This window comes from Excalfactoria chinensis, chromosome 1 (genome assembly GCF_039878825.1).
Source record: "Excalfactoria chinensis isolate bCotChi1 chromosome 1, bCotChi1.hap2, whole genome shotgun sequence".
Taxonomy (NCBI): Eukaryota; Metazoa; Chordata; class Aves; order Galliformes; family Phasianidae; genus Excalfactoria; species Excalfactoria chinensis.
In genome coordinates this window covers 5,951,286-5,973,135 of record NC_092825.1, presented here as the reverse complement: position 1 = coordinate 5,973,135, position 21,850 = coordinate 5,951,286, and the positions used below count along the sequence as shown (strand labels likewise).

The 21,850-nt window shown below is 43.2% G+C and overlaps 1 protein-coding gene across 1 annotated transcript in view; it reads right to left on the bottom strand.

The window, feature by feature from the left end:
- Positions 1–3,739: 3,739 nt before the first annotated feature.
- Positions 3,740–21,850, bottom strand: part of CAMK1D (calcium/calmodulin dependent protein kinase ID) — a 213,770-nt gene continuing 195,659 nt past the window's right edge. The window contains exons 9-11 of the mRNA XM_072328983.1: positions 14,857–14,944; positions 14,179–14,317; positions 3,740–11,047 (exon numbers count right to left, since the gene is read on the bottom strand). Of these exons, the coding sequence (XP_072185084.1) occupies positions 10,926–11,047; positions 14,179–14,317; positions 14,857–14,944 (349 nt within the window). The 3' untranslated portion in view covers positions 3,740–10,925. The remainder of the gene's footprint in view (positions 11,048–14,178; positions 14,318–14,856; positions 14,945–21,850) is intronic.

Here is a 21,850-nt window from a genome sequence, read left to right as displayed (position 1 = left end):
GGGAGGTGGTTGAATCACCATCCCTGGATGTGTTTAAGAGCCATTGGGATACGGTGCTCAGGGATATGATTTAGCAGAGTGTTGTTAGAGTTAGGGAACTATGGTTAGGCTGCGGTTGGACTTGATGATCTTCAAGGTCTTTTCCAACCTGGGTAATTCTATGATTCTATGAATTCTATGATTCTTCTCAGAGTGCATCTAAGTCCTCCACTTATAATGTTCATCAGGACACCAAAAGACCAGAAAAGAGAATGAGAAAATCTTTTGGGGACATGCCAGAAGACCTCAAAAAGCCACAAAGATTTGGAATTCCAGGGCAGGAGAGATTCTCAGGATGCATTCTAGTCATGGGCCACAGTTCAGTTTGGGAATTTTAAGTATTTTCTGAGATATTCTAAACAACTTGCATGAAAAGTCAAAGGAAGTCCAGAAAGCAGGAAATGGAACCCATTTCCATCCATGCCTTTACTGTGGGGATCTTTGCTGCAGTGCTAAGATTTCTCCTTCTGAGGATGTATATTTGTAGGAACATAAAAGGGTACCTCAGACTGACTGAGTTTCAGACCCTGCAGCACAAGTGGCAATTCAGTAGCCATTCCTTTTTTAACTTTCTATGGATTTCATTAAGCAACATGAACAGGCAAAAATCCCTCTAAACAGGCATATTACCAGCCTAATTTACTAGAATTTCACTATAGCAATTAAAGACAGAATGATGCGAAGACCCAATTCAGAACCCAATTAAGACCTAATCAGTAAATCAGTAATTTTAAAACACCTCCTTAAGACCACAAATAATTGTAACAAGTTATAAGGCTGATGCTAAACAAAATTACCGTATTAACATTGCCACGGGAGAATCTAAAGAATGAAATCCTTTCCAGATGATGTCCCAGGCTTGTCTTATTACCATGAAGATGGTAATAAGATGTGATGAGCCCACATATAGGTCCATCAGTGAAGAGCCTCAACTGATGATCACCTAATTCCAATCAGTCCCTGCCATGGGCAGGGGACACTTTCTGGTAGAACATGTTGATTGAAGTCCTGGCCTTGAACACTTTGGGGTGAGGCATCCAACACTTCTCTGGATAACCTGTTTATCCAGCAGCTTCCATTGTTAAGTCACTAAATACAACTTTAGTGGCACAGTTTTTCCCTGGATCAAGGATTTGATTTACTTTGGTGCAGTTTCAAGCTGCGCTGCATCAGTGTAAACAGGAAAGAAAGTTACATTCCAGGTGTTATTTTGAGCAAATGCAAACCTGAAATAGCTCAAGTATAAACACGATATGTGTCTCTTCAGAATTGAAGATACCTAACCAGCTGGCCTCCAGAATAATGAAGCATTTGTTTGAGATTGTGAAGCATTTCTGGTCACTGCTAGTCTGAAAGCTGAGGCAAGGATGTGAACAAAGCACTTGCTTCTGCCCTATAGAATGAAAATGAAAAACATACTAGAGCCTCTATGGCGCCAAAGAAAGCATAAAGCTCGTGAGTTAGATGGGAAGAACAACTTACCTCTCAACTATATTATCAATTTCCTTAAACAAAACACTGCATAGAGAAGGTAAATGGATCATTAATTGACTGTAACTGTATCAGAATCTTGCAGAGGAAAAAAAAAAAAAAAAAAAAGGAAAAAAAAAAGGAAAAAAAAGAAGAAATGTGGAATTCAGGCTAAATAAACAGAGTTTGGATGTCAGGAATTTACCTCAGTGTAATCCAGAAAGCCCAAGTGCCAAACAATCTGGAAGTACTCAGTTTTGGAGTGCTGAGGCAGATGGTCCTTCTTCCCGCTTTTGCAGTTATCAAAAATGGTTGTTATCCCTTTTGAGAGGCTCCACCATACTAAGAACATAAATGTGCTGGGCAGGGCACATAACCACCATAAAGGGTATGGACCCTCTCCTCAAGGGATGTCCAGAGCTGAGAGGAAGCATAATGTGATGGGAACAGCATGAGTCCCTCTCACTATGGCAGCTTACTTGACTTAGGATTGTTGTGGTACAGTGCAAGTTCATATTCTGTCCTCACAGAGTCTCCAAAGGGATCCTTATGAGCCCATATCTCAACACATTATTCTGTCCTTGCACAGGTAAGCTGAGAGGTAAGTGTGTCCAGAAGGAGGAAATTTGGTGTAGGTGTAACTGGACAAAGGGTAGGGCTATCCACACTGCAAGGATGCAAGTGCTGTGGCTGAAAACACTGTGCTGACTGCCTTTTCCTCAGTATCACCCAACTGGGGGGGATCCTGAACCACAAGGGATCCATCCCTGCTCAAGCTGGGTGGTATTCAAAGTTGGTCCTGTGCCCTGCAAAACTCCTTTTGACTGTGAATGAAGACATGTCCATAGCCTAGTGTTGCCCATTAGACCCCAAATTACACTGAGGGACAGTGCTGAAGAGCAAAGGAGTTGAGAAATGGACTTGTTATAGCACAAAGGAAGATAGATGTATGTCATATACCAGACACCCAGTGCATACCAACACTTAGAAAGCCTTCAAAATAGGGACAGACCCCTCCTCTCTGGTATGAACTTAGCTGTGGATCTTGGAAAGGTCTCAAGCATAATGTTTTCTATAGCCTCATCTCTGTCATGCCCCTCTCTCTTCTCTGTACTGACATTTTATCTCATTTGATGCAAGCAGACAAGAATTCACTGTAGCAACAGTGAAGAAAATAAACAAAAGTCAAGTAAATACTGACATGACATCAAGAGGCCATCTTACAGTGTCAGCATTTCAGTGGTCCTGTTGTGATCTTCTGCCCTGTCTCACTGGACACTAGAGAAAGCTTCATGCACACGAAGTGACCACTGTGACTATGGAGGAAGCCATGATTTTAAACCTAAGACACGAGAAATTTTTCCCAAGCTAAAATTTTCTTTTCATGATGAAATCCGGGATTGGCCTTCAGATAACATAAATCTGCTGAATTCAGGAGAAACCAGGAGAGACTGAAGTGCAGCGCTAAATATGGAGGCATCCCTCCATATGTATTAGAGATGACTCAGGCTAGAGATGACTGACCATGGGTCGGTCAGTCTTGCCCAGCCTTCAAACAGTCCTTTCAAAACCAGTGTTCAGAAGCAGTCAGATGTTTCTACTTTTTCTAGTTTGAACTCAGTGTCTTTCAACAGGATTTGCTGATCCTCCTGAATATGTGAATGTATCCCATTCTCTGTCACCATTTTTTCAAAACATGGATATATTTTTCCAAAGATGTACCTTCCCATGAGTGTGTTTTTCCAAAGCCCAAATGGCAGATTGTCTCGTCTTTCCTGGCGCAGTCCAGCATCTAATCCCAGTTCCGTGGCCATAATCACATACCAAAGATTTGAAATAGTAATCACACGGGTTCTGGTGTTTGTTTCTTCCCTGGCAATGATTCTCACCACAGGCTGCATAAACCACAAGGACCTACTTACGTGTGCATCTGTCTCTAACAAGTGCTTCTCCTTTGCACATGGGTACTCTCAGCCCCATACACTTCTCCCTGCGTTGCCATACAGCATCAACTCCAATAGCAATTTCAGGAAAAAACAGACGTCAGATTGACTCTTCTGATTCATTTTCTTAAGGATTGAATTGGGGATGGAAAAAAAAAAAGTTTCACTGTCCACCTTTGGAAATCATCACATAAAACAGTGGAGCCACCATAGAAATTATTTGCTCCCTTTTGTGAACATTGGTTGAACATAGGAGACTCGTGCACTCAAAAACATCACACTTCACATCAGGGAGATTAAACTGGATTTATTGGAGGAAAACAATCATCCCTTTAAATTCTCATTATGATAGAAATCTCGATATGTATACATGATTGTCAAGGCAGAGAACCACTTGCGACGTAGCCCCATTAACAATTTGCAGTATTGCAAACTCATTATGCAGATAAAACTTTTGCGATGCCTTAATACATGCATGGAGTAAATACACATTCTCCCTTCTTTTTGGACATGGATGCTGTTATGAACTTGTATCAATCACAAGACCTGCAATATTAGGCACACTGACATTCCTTGATTAAGATTTAAGCAGTTGTAGAAAACATGCTTGCATTTTCATTAAAAATCGGCCAAGAGATGTTTTGCAGTTGAGGATATTGGGGAGGCACTGCTCTGGACAGACTGGGCTTCTTTTGGTTATTCGCTGACCCAAAACAAATATCTGTATTTAAAAAAGGCCCAAATGGACCAAAATGCTGCTTCTTAACTAGAGGTGAATGAGACATTGCGCTGTCGAGAAACGAGAGTCACAACATATCTCCCACTGAGCCATGACATTCCATGTTCTTCACTTTGAGGGTGAAGCTATGCCTTGACCTGGTAAGAGATAGAATGCACAGCAGCAAGCTGGTCGTGTGGGATGCAGATGAAAGATAGAAAAGCTTAGAGCTGCCCTGAGCATCTTCTACGATCTCCCACCCACTGGGAACCACAGCACATGTCCACTTCCTCATGGAGCCTTGCACCACATGCTGCCATAGCAACCTGAGATAGGGTGACTTACAACTACTGCTCATGATGACTTTTACACTGTAGGCAGCTTCTAGGAGATGGCACAGCATGATAGCTGGGCATCATCCTCAAAGGTAGGCTCAAGCCTTCTTGGTTCTTTCAGTTACCATGGAGTTGTTTGTGACATAACTTCCAAGGAGGGCTACCTTCTCCCTACACCACCAACACAGTGCTTTCTCTGAATCCATTTGGCATGCTGGTATCAGAAGACCACTTCTCAACCTTTCAAGGTGACTGTTTTGAGTTTTGGGAAGATGAACATCTTCCATATGAAAGCAATGACTGTTGAGGAGCTGGAACTATTGACCAGCCAACTCTCAAAAAAAGGACTGGACCAGGTGTGCTAAAAACACCATATGACCATCCTGTGTACTGCTCTGCCATAGAAAGACCAGCACAAATGAAAATGGGTCAATGGTTGAGGGAAGAAAAGGCAAAGCTATGATTTCCATGAAGAAGTACTGCTCCAAACTCCTCTATGGATAAATGGTGCTGCTACATGGAGATGATGAAGGACTGACAGCAAGTATTTAGGTGGTGATACTGGGGAAGATGCTTTGATACTTGATGTTTTGAAAATGATGAGATAATTAGCTCAACTTGCTGCCTTAATTAGTTCAGGCAAATAATCACAGCATCTTGGTCCGCACAATGCAATTCATTCTGCAACAGGCAAGAAAGAAATATCTCATGGGAAGAGAAAAAAATACTAAGAATTGAGTAAACCAGCCAAAGATTTGACTAAGAAAGAGGAACAAAAAGCCCAAACCCAACCCACAACCCTGAAGAGACACACTGACATACTTCTCGGCAGGCCTGAGCATTGACAACCCAGGAAGGTATTTTAGATGCAGATCAAACTTTGTGACATCATATTCAGAGGGACCCTCCCCGACTCCCTGTTTCTAGACGTGTGTACGTGACTGCTGCATAGTTTTAAGCTACTCTGGATGGAGACTCTTCCTGTGCATGCTGTGTACATGCAGAGCATTCCACGGAAAGACAAAATACATTATCAGGTTTTGCAGTATCTTGTTTACAAAACATCAGCTTTTGCATTTACTCAAACTTAACAATGGCTTTCAAGTTACAGGTACACCGAGTCATTTGAAAGCAAAACCTAGAAGAAAACCCATGAAAAAAGGGCTGGATTGAATGTGCATGAAGAAAAGGCTCAGGAAATACAAAAGTAGTGAATAGTAGTTTAATACATGCAGTGCAGTAACATGCATCTATTGGACATTTTGATGTCACCATTAGCTCAGCAGTGTTTTTTCACAGCGCTCGTGAGCATACATGCCCTGATTCCATGCTGGGACATGGAAAAATGTAAGAGCCACTCTTCTGACCTTATAATTTATGAAGAGGAGGAAAAAATAGCTAACTGGACAGTGCAGTGGCCCATTTCAAGGTGGGGAAGGAGTCTCAAAAATCAGCCTGGATAAAGAGTCTCTATCCTTGGCTTTAAACACTATTTACACAGCTTTGACCCAACAGCATGAAGTCAGGCCAAAAAACCTGAACCAGCTCCTGGCTTCCCACCAGTGGGAGCTGTGATCCCTGGGGCTGTAACATGCACACACACACCTGCACAGGGATGGACAGACAGGACCCAGTTTCAGGGAAGGGTGGTGTTGGGGGAAATGAAAGGGGCCGTGTAAAATCGCTGCTGGGCAAGAAGTTAGGGATGAGCAATGTACCAGGGGAAACTGTACAGTGCTTGTGAGCAGGTTCCTCAGTTGTTGCCAATTCATCCTCTGTGCTTGATTTTGATGCTGTTTTCGTTGGATGCAGTCATCTTTGTGTGTGTGTTTCTGCTCTTTGCTTGAATTAGTGTAATTCCTAGCATCAAGTTTCTAGTGCAAATAAGCGTGATAACGAAAGCAAAACTCCCTTCCCATGAATAATTTCAGGGATGCATTCAGGCTCTAGTTCAACCAGATAAACATGCAAGAACAAAAGTAATCTCAGTAAATGGGAACATCCATGGAAGATACCCTGGGGCTTAGTCTAGAAACTGATACTTTGCAAGTATATGAATTCTTCAGGTCTTTAGAAGGAGAAAAAGCAACTCTCTACAGTGTGCATGAACTGACTGGCAAAATCAATCTGGTGTTTTTATGTAGGATTCAACCAGGTAGCACTGCTCATACCTAGAGTTCTTACTCAGTGGGGAGGTTTTAGCAGAGCTTTTTCTATAGCTGATCTCCACATTCACACTGAAGGACAATACCCTCCTTCCTTGTTGATGGCTAAAAGCTGTCTGGATTTCTCTGAGAGCTGTTTTGATAAATTAAGGGTCGTGACTAAGGAGGGGCAGCCATGGGGATGGCTGCAATTTTATCTCTTGAGCTTTGACTTGCAGAGGATATGGAGAGAAAAGCCCGAGGTCAGGGGCTGTGCTGGCTCCCAGGGCTGGTAAATGCTTTGGGCAAGCTCCAAAGCTGCTTGGGGCTAAGCAGGAAGAAACACTGATTATAGAAAAAATACCATCAGTATCCATGGAGGAATGCAGGGAACATGCACAGAGCAAAATCCATTCTAATGCCTACTGCAGATAGAACTACATAAGGATGTCTACCAAGTGGGCAAACAGTCGAATTCTGTGGTTCATTTCCCTATCATTGCTTGGTTTTATTTCAGCACCAAAACAGACACACATGGAGTAGGTCAAATCCTATTTGTCTTTTGGAGCCCACTACTCTACGTTTGCACCTGTACAAAAGCAACCGGAACAAAAAAGAAATCACCAGCAGGGTAACACAGTCTCAGGAAAGCATCACTGCCATGTTTCCCTGTTCCCCTGCTCCAGTGTCCACTCTGTGCTGCACAGGGGGTGATCCATCAGGAAGTTAGGATGCACTGGGAATGAAGTCACATGCAAAATCAGCAGTGTAAGCCCCTGCCACTGCAACACTGACTTTCATCTCACAGAGTTCACGGGAAGCCTGTCTTCACACTTCTTCTGCATGCTAAGGGCCAGCTGAAGGTTTTCTGTATTTTTAGGTATTTTTTTTTTTCCCCAGCAAGAGCAATGCTGTTGGCATCAAAGATGGCCTCCATGACTCTGGAGGTAAAAATCAACAATCAAAGCTGCAAGCAAAGAAAAAGAAGGGGAAGGAGTTGAGGAAAACAAGTTACAAATGAAAAACACATTAGTGCCAGTCAAGTATAGCAGAAAAGAGTAAGAGATGGGCCAGTCCAGGCTGAAGTCCTCATGCAAGGAGTAAATCACACCACATTTAGTAAGACAGCCCATTGTAAAAGAGCCCAGAAGAATTTTTCTACCTACTCTGCATGGCGAGATCTGGATTTGTTTTGAATCTTTTACTTTTGGGCTATTAGCCCCTTCCACACATGCACACACTATTACTGGAGAGATGCTGGACTGTTTGCTGTGCCAGTCTGCTGCCAAAGGACAAATGACTGCAGCCCCAACACTTCTTGTCTGGGAGCTGCTAAGTTATCCTGGTAACCAGATTTGGTCAGGTTAAAACTAAGAAGTTTTAGACAAGGGATACTTTGGGACTCAATTTTGAGTATCTCTGTGCATTTGGCAGACCTGGTCAGGTCTCCAGCTGTGTTTTACTAGTGCAAAAGAAGAGCTTCCCACCACCCAAAACTGTATCATACAGAAACAGTTTTGCCTCTAAGTGCTCATGGTAAGATCCCAGTGGTTAATAACGAGCCTATGAGCATGAGGATAAATTACTTAACCACTCCAGAACATCAGGTACAAAAACCCAATTGCACGTTTGGAAGGAAGAAATGTTCCTGCAGTAGAAAACAAAGAAAGGTTGAGCATGGAGGGCCAGCTGGTGTATGGGAACTCCACAACCGCAGGGTATGGGACAACATGTCTGCTTTCACTCCCATCACTGATCCTTGGTTTGCAGATGGAAATCCATTTGCTTTTCCCTTTTTCTTTCTTTCTTTTTCTTTCTTTTCTTTCTTTCCTGCAAGATACATTTGGATGCTGCATTTTGCACAGTGACTTCAGCAACTACACTTAGCTCAAAGCTCAGGCTTCAGGAGAGAACGTGAAGAGGAAGCATGGAGCCCCAACTGTCTTTGTCCAACCACAACTGGACAAAGACAAGAATACTCTTTAACCAAATCCTGCTTTTGGTTGCACAAGAGTAAATGCAGGGAACTCCACTGACTTCTGATCTGGGGACTGACCATGTACATACATAGAACCGAAACACAGTTGAGCTTATGAAAGCATGTGTGTTCAAAATAGCTCAAATTTGTGTGATAGGAGTCTCTCTCCTAAACTAAGGCTTACTTACTCATTCTGGCAAAATAATAAAGCAGCCTTGGCAAGAGTGAAAATTCTATTTTACCAATTATAGAATCCTTTAGAGTTGGAAGGGACCGAAAACGCTTTATCAGTGGGGCAGGAGTACCTGGTGGCAATGGTCTGGACATGACTTGCAGCAAGGACACCCTCTGCCATTTGGTTTGCCCAAATCTTGGTCAGAGGTTCTCAGAGGGGAAGTTATATGAAGTTTTGCTACCAGAATGTGTCAGCTTTCCTAAAACAAGGACACTGCGTCTTTCTGATTTTGCAGACTGGGCATGTCCATGATTGATCATATGCAATCCAAAGGGCTTTGCTAGTCCCTGCAGGCACTGATAGCTGTCCCAGACATGGAGACTCACTCAAATATGCTACAGTCCTCTGAAAATGTAGAATAGCTTAACAGAAAGGAAACCGGAGCCCTAACAAGTGCCACCAAAAGAGCTGCCTCTTCAAACAGGTTTGGTGCTCATTGCCACCTGCTTTTCCAGCATCTACAACACAAAATATGATGGATGAAATCTCAGTTCTGCAGATCAAAACCAACCAAGTGAAGTTAAAGCAAGATTTTGAAGTCTCAGTGATGAATAAGTATCTTATGGCTTTTCACAGCATGGTCACTATTGCCTGATACATTCAGTCTGTGACTGGCTTCCACAATTTTTTGTTCAGGATAAATGCAAGCATGGTGAATGAGCACAAGGCTTGTGCCTCTGGTAGAGGATGGACCTGTCTGCAGTCATGTGAAGCAGTTGGGTAAACAATGGCAGATTTGCTCTTCTATTTCGAGTTGCTCTAATGTATGACTACACAACATTAATGGTGGCTGTTCCTAGATGATGCACCAGGATTTGTAGCCTAGAAGATGCATGCATTTAGTAATTAAAAATAATTGAAATTGAATTAACTCTTGTATATGAGCTTTATGGAGGGGTGCAAGCATCTCTCCTCTTCAACAGAGAGAAACTGAGATACAGAGAAATTAAAGCCCAAACATTTTCAATCTGGTACCTGATCCTCATTTATGGCTGGTGACCCTGGCAGGTGCTGAGCATCAGCAACAGTGGGCAAAGCTCCATGAAGCTGTGGGTGTTCAGCAGCTGTGGTGCAGGGAGCACGGGCTGGGTGTGCTCCCAGTACAAAGCTGGGCTGGGAGGATGGGAACTAAATGTCCTCCACAAGGGCGGCACAGTGAGTTGGTGGCAGAGGACAACTACTACTCTGGGCCCCAGGTCTTCCTTTTCTTTTGCTCTGCCCAGAATGCACAGTGGAAGGGATTATCAAGGGGGAAACTGCTGGAGTATGAAACTCTGTTGTTTTGTTTGCTCAGCTCCGGGCTGCTCCTCAAAGGCACCGTGTGCCAACATCTCCTCTCAAACAAAAGTACCGCAGGCTCACACCTCTGCAGGAATCAGGCTGGTGGCAACTGAGCTCTGCCCGTGGCTTTCAAGAAGGAGGGGGTAGGGGGGGGAAAGCAGCAGTTTCTTACTCTGAGCAACAGCAGCTCTGCTGAAGCCAGACCGACTTGCAGTCCAGTCTGAGGAGCGAGGAATGGCACAACGTCGCAATCCTCGTGTGCTGCAAAGTCAACGCCAACTCCTACCAACCAAAACAGCATATTCCCCCACAAACTGGGAGGAGGGACATTACTGGAAGTACTTCTTAAAAGAAAAAATATATATAATGCTCAGAAAAGTTTCTCTATTTAAATAATCCAGTTGAGATGTTTGTAGTTAATGGAAAAACAAAAACAAAAACAAAAAAACCCAACAACATTTACTGTTACCTACACTGAGAAAAGAGTAAATCACTGGGGATAAGAATGCGTGTTCATCAGTTAGAACATTGCTAGACTCACATATATATATATATATTTATATATATGTATATATATGTACAGCACCAGAGACTGTTAGATCCATTCCCCCTGGAGTCATTGCAGTTTGTGATAAATGAAATATTTCAGAATTGCAGTATAAAATATGGCCATAAAAAAATCTTCTTTCTTCTAGTCCTTCGTTGAGTATGCGGGGCAGGGCGAGGGGTGGCTCGGAGGAATCCACAGCCCTGTGCCTGCCTTTTCCTGGCCACCTGGGCTCTCACTTGCCCCCTGTGTGCACTGTGGTCACTGTGGTGGGTCTGGGTCTTCGGTCCCCTCCTACCGCTGAAACGCCTGAAGAAGCAGATGAAACAAAACTACAGAGAGTGGATGGAGACATACCTAAAAGGAAAGCCAGAAACACAGTTAGAAATGTTAATTTTGGAGGGGATGTGGGCAAAGTTGCTTTTTGAGCAGGTGGTGTTTCCACAGCATGCTCCAGAGAGGAGGGGACCACAGCTGGAGACAGTGCTCTTTCTGCAGCGATGGGTTGGCTGTGTATATCCACAGGGATCTTCTGCCCCCCTGGCCCACGGCCACCAGCAATTGCACACACATGTCACAATGAATAAACGTCCGGCTTTGCTATGTGTTCAGCCAGACCAAATCCACATTTCTGGGGCTGAAGACAAAGAGTTGTGGGATTAGAAAACCCCTCCAGCATTGTATTTGCTCAAAGTAATTTTTCTCAAAGATGATTAAACTTCTCATCATGGACATCTAGCTAAATGAACAGACTGTGCACCTGGGCTAAAAGCATTTCCCCAGGCATCCTGCAAAGCTACTGATAAAGAAGCATAGTGGGTAAAAGCCATTGGTGAGTTCCTTTAAATTTAGAGGAAACATAAGTTTGTGTGACTTGGACATCATTCTAACAACACCTTATGTTGCTCCAGGCCTTGCCAGTATGTCTCCAGGACTTCCAGTTAAGAGACATAAACTGATATAGTTGAAGTGTCTGGACACAATTTTTTACCCAGAAGCTGCTTTTGAACTAAAGACTTCTCACAGATACTATTTTTTATGAAAAGAATGAGATTTCAGCTAAGTAGAAAAGTTTATAGAATGTGTCCACTTCCAGTCAACCCTCCAGCACAGCTCTAAAAAGCTCAGCGCTCCCTGAAGAACACAAAGAGGGCTGAGTGTTGAATGACTGATTCTAGATTTTGCTATTCCAGCACAACCTTGGCTGCTCCAATGGAAAGCATTCATGACAAGCAATAAAATCTGTCCTCAGCAGAGCTTTCCACTCAGGATGTGCCCCCCTCCCAGAGACCTTGAAGACTCTGCAGGGGAGCTGCTTGGATTTTGTCATCCCATGGGGCTCTGTGTCACTTAGAGCTGAATGGGAACCCAGCAGCACCAAGTGGCACCTAGCTCTGAAAAGATGTAAGCTTGATGTGATGAGAAATACAGTTCATTTTCCAGCCTGGTAAGTAAAGGATGAATTAAAACCATATTAACATATCTCATTCTAGAGTCTGATGTGGCCTCTTGGGTCTTTTTGATGCTTGTTATGACTTTTGCCTCTTTCCTGTGCCTGAAGGTGATGTTTCAGCCTCAGGTATAACTATGCTGAACCTCAGTCACATCCCATTTCCCATCAATACTGACATTTGACAGAGATCTAGACTCTGCAATTAATCTAGACAGCCAAATCACATCTAAATAAAACAAATCAGGCACAGAAGACTGAAAATCAGACCAATGCACTGCAGAAATCCCAACTGATTCACCTAGTCAAGCAGTCTAACCATCCTCATGTATCTTCTTGCCCTGGCCTAACACAGCAAAAGAATCAGGATGCAGCCTGACATAATCTCTCAGGCTAGGGCTGTATTTCATTATCTTCAGTGATGTGAAATTGCTGCATTTGAAACTGTCCAGAGAGCTCATTAAACATATTACAAATAGCATTAGGCAGGATTGTATTTTATAATGGTGTCACAGATGGTTCATGTAACTTGCTGCATGGGATCTTTTCTGTGCAAGAAATCTGACCCCAGAGAAAAACACTGAGGAAGAAGGAGACAGGACAGAGACCTCCAAGGTCTCCTTCTTCCCAGCAGGATGCATTTGGTGGACTGTATCAAATACATCAGTTGCCTCTTAATGTCACTCCCTGCGTTTGCTCCTGACTCTCCTCACCAGTTCCCTGGGGCTCCAACATCTCCTTACTCTTCTCTTTAGTAAACTTTGAGAAAGGAAAAGCTCTTCAGTATTTTCTGGCAAGCTCTTCTGTTGAACTTAACCTGGGATTCCTGGAAATGAATACTTCTCTGCCTTCTATATCTGACATGAAAAAAAAAATCACCTATCAATGCATCTTGTTTTATCCTTCATACACAGGCTGACTTATGCACTGAAAATTATGACTGAACTCTGCCCAGAGACCTTTGGGATGCTGTAGCCATTAAACAGACTTTGATCTCTTCCCTCCTGTTTGATGGACAGATGTTTTCCCATTACTCTCCAGACTACACAGAGCCATTAATTATCACCTTTTGATACTGCTGATCTATCAACTGGATGGACGGACATTAATCACTCATCAGTTATACCAGCAGAAGCTACAGACATAACAAAATTAAGATGCATTTCTCCACTGAAAGGGTTTTCAACATTTTTGCGTTGTCAGCATGTGTTTAAAGTGCTTTGCTACTGGTCAGTGCTGCATCAGTCCTTTGCAGATGCCAGAGGCATGCCAAGAACACAGGAATGCTTTTCTTTTTTGGCAGCAGCCGTAGGGTTTGGCACTGGGCAAAAATAAAAATCTCTATAGATGGACAGAAGGGAATAAAATAAATGCCCTGAAGTCAGAGATTAAATAGGCTTCACTGCAAAGGAAACATTTCTGCCTTCCAAGTGTTGCCTCCCCTGCCATGTCTTCTCTCCTGGCATTCAGAACAAATACACACCCCAAGCATCTGACTCCTTTGTGCAGCCTGAATACCTCCACTGCTGCCTAAAACAAACAGGGCAGGGGCCAGGTCTTGTGACAGTGTGCAGAGCCCGAGCCCTTCTTATACAGCTGAACTGCCCCGTGCAGGAGCTTCACCTGGCTCAAGTTGGGTTGGACTGGAAGGATCAGTCTCCCTCATGGAAAATGAAAAGCAGGACCGTTTTTACAGGAAAAGGTAAAAAGAAAAAAAAAAAAAAAGTTTTACCTCAAAAGTGGAAATCAAACATAAACAGCTGGACTAAACTCTGCCAGCTTTCAGACAAATATACAGCTATTTGCTGAGCAGCATCTGGGTCCTTTTCCCACCTGAAAGTCCTTATTCTGCGTAAGAAAGCTACTCTCCCAGAAACCAGACTGAACTGAAAGTCAGGCTGGATGTGGCTCTGGGCAGCTGGGTTGGCGACCCTGTAAATAGCTGGGGGGTTGAAACTATACGATCATTACGGTCCTTTTCAACCCAGACCATTCTATGATTCCATGATTCTATGATAGATTTGCTCCCATTACTCACAGTCTTTCCTGGTGGTTGCATCGGGCAGCGGTGTGGCAAGGCTGAGTGTGCCGGAGACACTGGCACTTGTGTTGTCCAGGCTGCTGCCGAGGTGTAACCGCCGCATGTGTCGCACAACCGCTGTGGCGTTAAATGCTTGCTGGGGAAAGAAATAAAAGCAAACACACACAAAAGAAGGAAAGAAAAATAAAAATTTGGAGGTAGAAGGGCAATTTCTGCCTTTGTCTTGGTTACTCAACCAAGATGAGTCCATCGTTATCCCAGCTTTTCCTAATTCTTGTTTTCTAAGCTAGAAGTCCTGCTCCCCATCCTTACTCCTTCTAAAACTCAGCTGGGATGTGGCAGCCCACAAGGGAGGCTGTGCTGGACACATCCTTCCTTACAGAGCTCACTGGTGTACAAGTCGCTTCACGTCCTCTCCCCAAGGCTGACCCCATAGCCTTGTAATATATAATCACAGCTGGTGCTTTAGACCTGGTCCCACCTGTTACACTCCTGGATGCAGCACCCTCTATAAACAGCCCTGTGAAGCTATGTTACCTAAGACGGGACAAACTATGGTGCACAAAAAGTTGAACCACAAAAGCAGCTTTATATTGGAGCATTAACGTGCTGAAAGGGCTGTGCAGCTGCTGCGTTAACACGCCTGAGTGTCATCCCTGAAGACGGGTCACTTACTCTCCATTTGCTTTTCGCAAAGTTCTTCCGGATCTGAGCGCTGACAGACTCGTGGATGTTCTTGTTGAGTGCTGTATCACCTGCAATCCTGAAACAGGAAGACATGTTTTAAGGCATCTTTTGCTCTCCTCGAATACTCCTTCTCCTCAACAGATAAGTCAGGTCCAAGGTGCAAGTGCTCCTGCAGACATGCTGACTGCATTCACACGAGGCCTCAAACTTCCCACCACTGTCTCTGCTGGCAGCAGCGATGGAAAATATGGAGCAACAAAAGCAAGCACAGATAAGGCTTGCAGGTCTGGCAGCTACAAAGAGGTACAACCTTTTGTTGGTGTGCGACTGCTTTCTATCACAATTACAGCCCTGGATGAAAACACTACCTTTTTTTTTGTTTCCCCTTTTCATCTAAGGATTTAACATCAACAGGCTGAGACTACTTTTAGCCTCAACCATGCAGTCTCTTCCAGAGCCACTCCAACCTGTCTGATTTTTGTTTGCACTGGAGATTTTCTTGCCACGCTGCAATGTACATAGCCATTCATCATGATTAATGGAGATTTACAGTAAAGCAGATGCATGGACTCTTACTACATTAGCAGTGCCTGCACGAATAGCTTAAGCTGAACAACACTTGACTGAGAAGCTTCATTGATATCTTGAGTAGATTGTCACATCCCAATCTCTGGTAAACATACCTGTTTCAAGAGAATTTTGTTGATTCATTTAACTCACAAGGCACAAGATCTTTTGGAAACATAGGCACATTCATGAATTAATGTTGGGTCATGTGCTAGGGCTATTAATGCTACCTGATGTAGGTGAAGCCAGGAAGCAAAGACTACCTCCTGTATTGTATGTGACATGTTTTATCCCTGGTGTAGAAGTGTTATGTCCATTAGTAACAGAAAATGGTAAGAAATCAAAAGAAATGGGATGTGTCAGACTCAGAACCTCCCAGTCTGGGGACCTCCAATACCAGAATTGGAATCTGGGAGACACGATGGTCATCTAGCCCATTCCGTACCCCAGCTTTGTTGAAGTTACTTGGACAGGTATTCAGCTAACCTATCCTTAAATATTTCCAAAAGATGCAGACTCCTCAGACAACCTATTCCAGTGCCCCACTGACTCTCACAAGACATGGAAACTAGTTTATTCCCTTTGTCTTTGAAGCATCCTTTCACATATTTGAAGACTGATATCATGCCTTCACTCCATCTTCTCTTCTCTAGACTAAACAAACTGATTCCTTCACTGCTTCCTCATAACTCATATTTTCTAATCCTCTGATCTGGTGAGCTTCTCTGGACTTTCTCCAACAAGCCCACATCTTCCTTAGAGGGCGGTCCACAAACTGCTCACTGTTTTCCAACTAAGGCAGCAGAACGGCAGCATTGCTTTGCTTACATACCCCAGCCTGCTGTTTCCATTTATGCATCTCATGAGTTGAAGGCATTTCTTTCATTTTGCCCAGATCGTTTTGAACTGAATCTCTGTTCTTCAAAGGACATGCAGCAATTTCTACTTTCATGTCAACGGCATGCGTAATTAGTGGATCATTCTTCTCCAAGCTGCTCCCCTCTTTCTTGCTGGTAACATGTACTCAAGATGTGAGAGGTGAGAGACACTACTTTCAGAAGGAAAAATGAGGAACTAAAACCTTATTGCCCAAAAAAGGACAGGAAACAGTGCCAGCCTGTTGCAACTGGCCTAATCCATACTGAGTTATTTGAGAGAGTACTGGAGCCAGCAGAAGTGTGATCAGGGTTCCCATTGCTCACCCCCATCTGGGAAGAGCACTTCGCTGACTATCACTGCCACATCACTGCCATCTAAACTAGGCAGAATAGGTGCCACAAACAAAACATGGCTCTCAAATGACACCTGACACCCCCTCCTGGGCCCTGTCTTGTTAGCAAAAAAGCAGAGGTTTTGAGAACTGGAAGACCTTCAGATCTTTCTCTGAAGAGGGCTCCTCCTGATCACTTCTCTCACTGGTAGAGAGGTGGTTGTTCTTGATTTCCATTATGTTCAGTCTGCTGTAAGCCCTTTAGGCAGCATCTATGACGGCTAAGCCTTTTGTTACAGATGCTCTCTAGAAGAGTTTCGTGGTGGGAGAGCACATTTCTAGTCAGAGTCACTCCAAAATGTCAGAAACACTCTGCTCCATCCAAGAATACCTCCTCAGTGGAGGCACGTGCCCTCAACATGCAGTAGCTGGGAGCAGGGGATGTCATAGCACAGATCTGCAGAAGAAAACCAAATCATTTAGCCAGACACTTTGTATGTGAACAACTGTAAGCCAAAGTGTCTGTTCAGTAACTGATCAAAAAGACCAAGCTGCAGAGACATTACTTACATTTGCAAAGAACACTTTTTCCTCCCAGGCTAATGAAGCATTCTTCTTTATGAAGGAGCTTGTTGAGAAGCTCTATAAGCACAGACTGCATTTCCCACTTGCCAAATTTTACTTTGGAAACACAGGCAGAACACAATCCTAGGGGATGATACCCTTGCCAACTATCCCAGATCTTACTTATCATTCTCCACAAGGACCTGCAAATGTATTTTTGCTATATGGAAGTTTTCATCAGGCATGTAGCTCAAATACAAGCCATATACATTTATGTATATATTTAGTTTATGGATCACTTTCTGAAAAATACAGTGATTTCAGTAAGAAGCTGCTGGTCCCAGAAGTTCACAAACTGCCTTCTACTACCACAAACCCTGTGTTGAACATGCAATTCTGATAAGCTCTGAAAAACAGCCTTAGTGCCTGGATGTTTCCCAAGTCAGAGTAACACTTGTTAACCTCACAATGGGGGGGGACAGACACCCTGTGAAGCTCTCAAGCGTTGTATCAGTGAGGATCATTCTATATCCAAGTTCTCTCCAGCAGCATTAGGTCTTTTTATGTTCTGATTTTTTAAACAGCAGTCCTGGGGCTAATTTAGCACAGCAGGAGACGTTCAAACATGTGCTGGAACGTTGAATGCTGTGGCCCAAAACACAGATCCAGATGCCAAAGCTGGCTGTGGGATTGTTCTCCATGAGGTCTCTGAAGAATTATTCTGTTAATAATGCAATGCTGTAATATGAGGACTGTGCATTTATACTGCATTTTGCACTTGGAGAATCTTCAGACTTTCATAAAATACCCAGAGTGCTACTGTGTTTATAGTATAGTTTTACTGATAGACAGCTGAAGGAAACATTAACATCCTTCCTCTGGTGCTGGTTTGCTGTAGTTGTAGTGGTTTACGTATGCAGGCAAGTGAGGTGGGGGTTAGCAGGTAGAAGTCCTGTCTTTTACACAGTCAACATGATGAGTTTTGGACACTCAAACTCACTCTAAGGTGGGTATTGTGAGCATCATCATATGTACACAGAACTGTTCGATCACAAACCTTAATTCCCATACTAAGATGATGCATGAGGTCTAATGAAGTGATTGCTTTTAGGGAATGCTACAATCTCCCTCCTACCTTTCTCTAACTCTCCATATCCAAAGGCTTTAAACCATCTTATTTTTCCTTTCATGATGGAAATACTTTAATATTTTTTCTTCTTTCTTCACCACAGCACATCCTTCTACAGGAATCAGCTCCTCTCTTCCTGAAAAGGAACCATCTGCTCTTTCAGAGATGGTCACACTGATGCTTTTTTAGCCAAATTTGCAGTTAACTTTGAAGTTAGCTATGACAGCACTGAAACTTCTTTGTTTTTAACAACTCTTGACTCAGTAAAAGATATTACTTCTAGTTACCACATTTGCAGAAGAAGAAAACAAAACAAACCTGAACAATGCGTGATCTATTATCAAACAGCATCACCCAGCACTGAGCAAGGAGTCACTACCCCAACAGGTACCCAGTTTTCTCTTGGAGCTCCTATTCTGCATCTGCATCCTGACTGCCCTTTGGGGAGTTTTGTGTTGAAGCTGTTCTTATATCCAAGTTGAAAATCTTTGAATAGTGTGTCAACACAAAGAATTAAACACCAATGACCACAATCAGACTACTCTCCATCACAAATACCTCCACTGAAGCTATCAAGGACAGTGCTTATGAACACCATTGAAAATCTGGTCCTGCAGGTAAAAGGAATCTCATCTAGTGATCATTTATTATTTCATTGTATCCGATTTATTTTAGCTCTCTATTTCTCTAGCAATAGCACTTTTAAACTTTGAAAGGAGCCTCCAAGAAAGAAATAAAGAATGAGTCTACTTTTGGATGGTTCTTTGCATGGCATGCAAGCATATATCTCTTTCATGCCATTTCTCCCCTGCTCATGATAGCAGGCAGAGTCTTTCACCTAGCACTATTTTCTGAACCTTCCTACCCACTGAAAGCAGCCAACTTAAATGCTGTGCTGGCCAAGCAGTGCTTGGAAATGCTCTTGAGTATGATGACAGGAAATGCAGAGTTAGCTGTAATGGATAACACTGAAGGATCATAACTCTTCTGTACATACACACATACACACACGCATGTGTATAAATATGGATACACACATACAATGTCAGTGATGCTCCAAAATAAATAGAGTGTGGGGATGAACTAGATAAGAGTTTGATTTAATGCTGTAAACATCAGCAGTTCTCTTCAGGGAGCCCTTTTCACACTTCAAACAACATTGTCAGAGAACTGAGCTCTTTGTAAACTGTGTTCTTTCCTTGGGTGGAAATTATTATCTGGCTCATGCTCTCTGGCACATAATAAACACTCAGGGTCATGGTCATAATCTGCAAAAGCTTAGTCCTTGCCAAAGCTTTACAGTCTTCAGCGTAGGTGGGGATGAATGTTGGCATGTTCCAGCTGTCCACCCCTCCTCTCCATGTGCAGTGCGGAAAGGTGAAGGCCATGCTCATATCTGCTAACACAGGTGTCACAACATTTTATGTGCCACAGCCTTCTTCCCTCCTATACAGTTGATACAGGGAGGGGATAGAAACATCACCCTTCAATGCAGATGTTCCAACTTGCCTATGATGCCAGAACCAGCTTCAGCACACAGCTCTAAATCCCATTTAAGGTCACTTGGGAAACGCAGGACAAAGCAAATAAATTTATGATACTTCTTTCAGCTCCCACATCAGCTTCTTAACTGCTAGACCTTCTCCTGTCCAGCTGAGGTCTCTTTCCTTCCCCTCTGTGCCCAGGCTGGAGACTGAATTTGGGGCCAGACATGGGGCTGCAGAACCCAGATTGACCCAATGGAGAGTGCAGTGTGGTCCTACAGCTGAAAGAAAAACAACTTCTTGGGTTTCTGCTTCTCACCCTTAATTACGGCAGCCTGAACTGCTGCCTTGAACAGGATGTGGGTCCTGACGTGGCAGTATATTTAATAAATTTAACTGCTGTCATTAATATGAGCTTGGGAAACATTAAGACGTATCAAGCTGCAACAAAATTACCCTGCTCTTCTGTTACCTTTGTTTTCCACGTCCTTTTTGAAAAGTCACAACGGAATAACGAAGCAGAACATTGCACCTTTGCAACACATCATAAACAGTGAAAAGTTCAGTGAAAGATACTCTACGAAACAAATCATTTTTCCAATGGGAAGCATAAGTCACCTGTACGTTAAACTGGAGAAATCTGTATAAACGCACAGCTTGTATAGGCTAGGGTGTAACCATTATACCAACAAGGCTTACATATTGTACTGCTTCTGCTACCATACTTCACTGCAATTATTAGCCTCCTTTTCTGCCAGTTCCAAGTTTAACATACCGTCCTCCTGCCAAGGCCATTTGATTATAAATAGCAAAACATCACGTAAATGCAGGCATGTGGGGAGCAGATACAGCACAGAAAAAATGGGCCATTGGGAAGAAGTGTTTACTTTTTTTAGGGCCTGATCCTGTACAAACATTTAGGCATGTGAACAGCCGGCTATTCTTCAGCAGTTTCCTAAAATTCCAAGAGATTACTAACTTTAAAGGCACAAATGTCATACTTGGAAAGATCCAGTTCTTGAAATTTACTTGATAGAAAGTTTTTGATTGAAACACAGTCACTGAAACTAGTGGAATGTTTTCAAACCAGTTTGTTCTTCGTGAGTATTATATACTGAAACAACACAATCACCCAACAAGGCAGCCATCTCATTCACAGGTATATATTTTTATCATAATTAGATTATAATATCTGCGTTAAGTATTCATGATTTGACAGATTTCTTCCTAACTTTTAGATGACAATAAAGATCTACCACTGCAGGAAAAGATTTCACAGGAGAAAGAAAAGAGAAAGCTGGAAAAGGTCATTACATAGAGCCACTTCACTGTTTATACTGCTCTGCTTCATTCTCTTCTCTGGCAAAGCCAGGAGACTTATGAACTTGCACTAGTTTTCATCACACAATGAAGACAATACTATACAGACACTGCGGAAGGTGAGGTTGCAAGAGGGATATATGCTGAAAAGGTGAGAAGATGGGATGGGATGTCCCCATTGTAATAATCATGATAGTCTGTCTCTGTTGGCTAAATACTTGCACCCGTATCATAGAATGGCCTGGGCTGAAAAGGACCACAATGATCATCCAGTTTCAACCCCCCTGCCAAGTGCAGGGTCACCAGCCACCAGACCAGGCTGCCCAGAGCCACATCCAGCCTGGCCTGAATGCCTCCAGCAACCAAAAGGCAAAAGAACTCAAGCTGGGACTTACTGGAAGTCTATGTCCAGGCTGTGGGAAGGATACCTTTCCTCCTTCAAAGGGGAGGCGAGGATGCCACCGCAACAGATAGCAGCAGATAGCAATGCAGATAGCAGATAGCAACAGATAGCAACAGATAGCATGGCCAGGAACAGTAAAAACTCATGATTTTCTGGCATGAGCAATCTGTGTGGAAAGTGCCTCTTGAGCAATGGATTGGCAAAAGGAGATCCTAGCACTAGCTCTGAAATAACAGATAACATGCGGGTGAGTGTCCTTGACTATCCAAAACCGCAACTGAGTAGTGTTTACCACTGCAGGATCC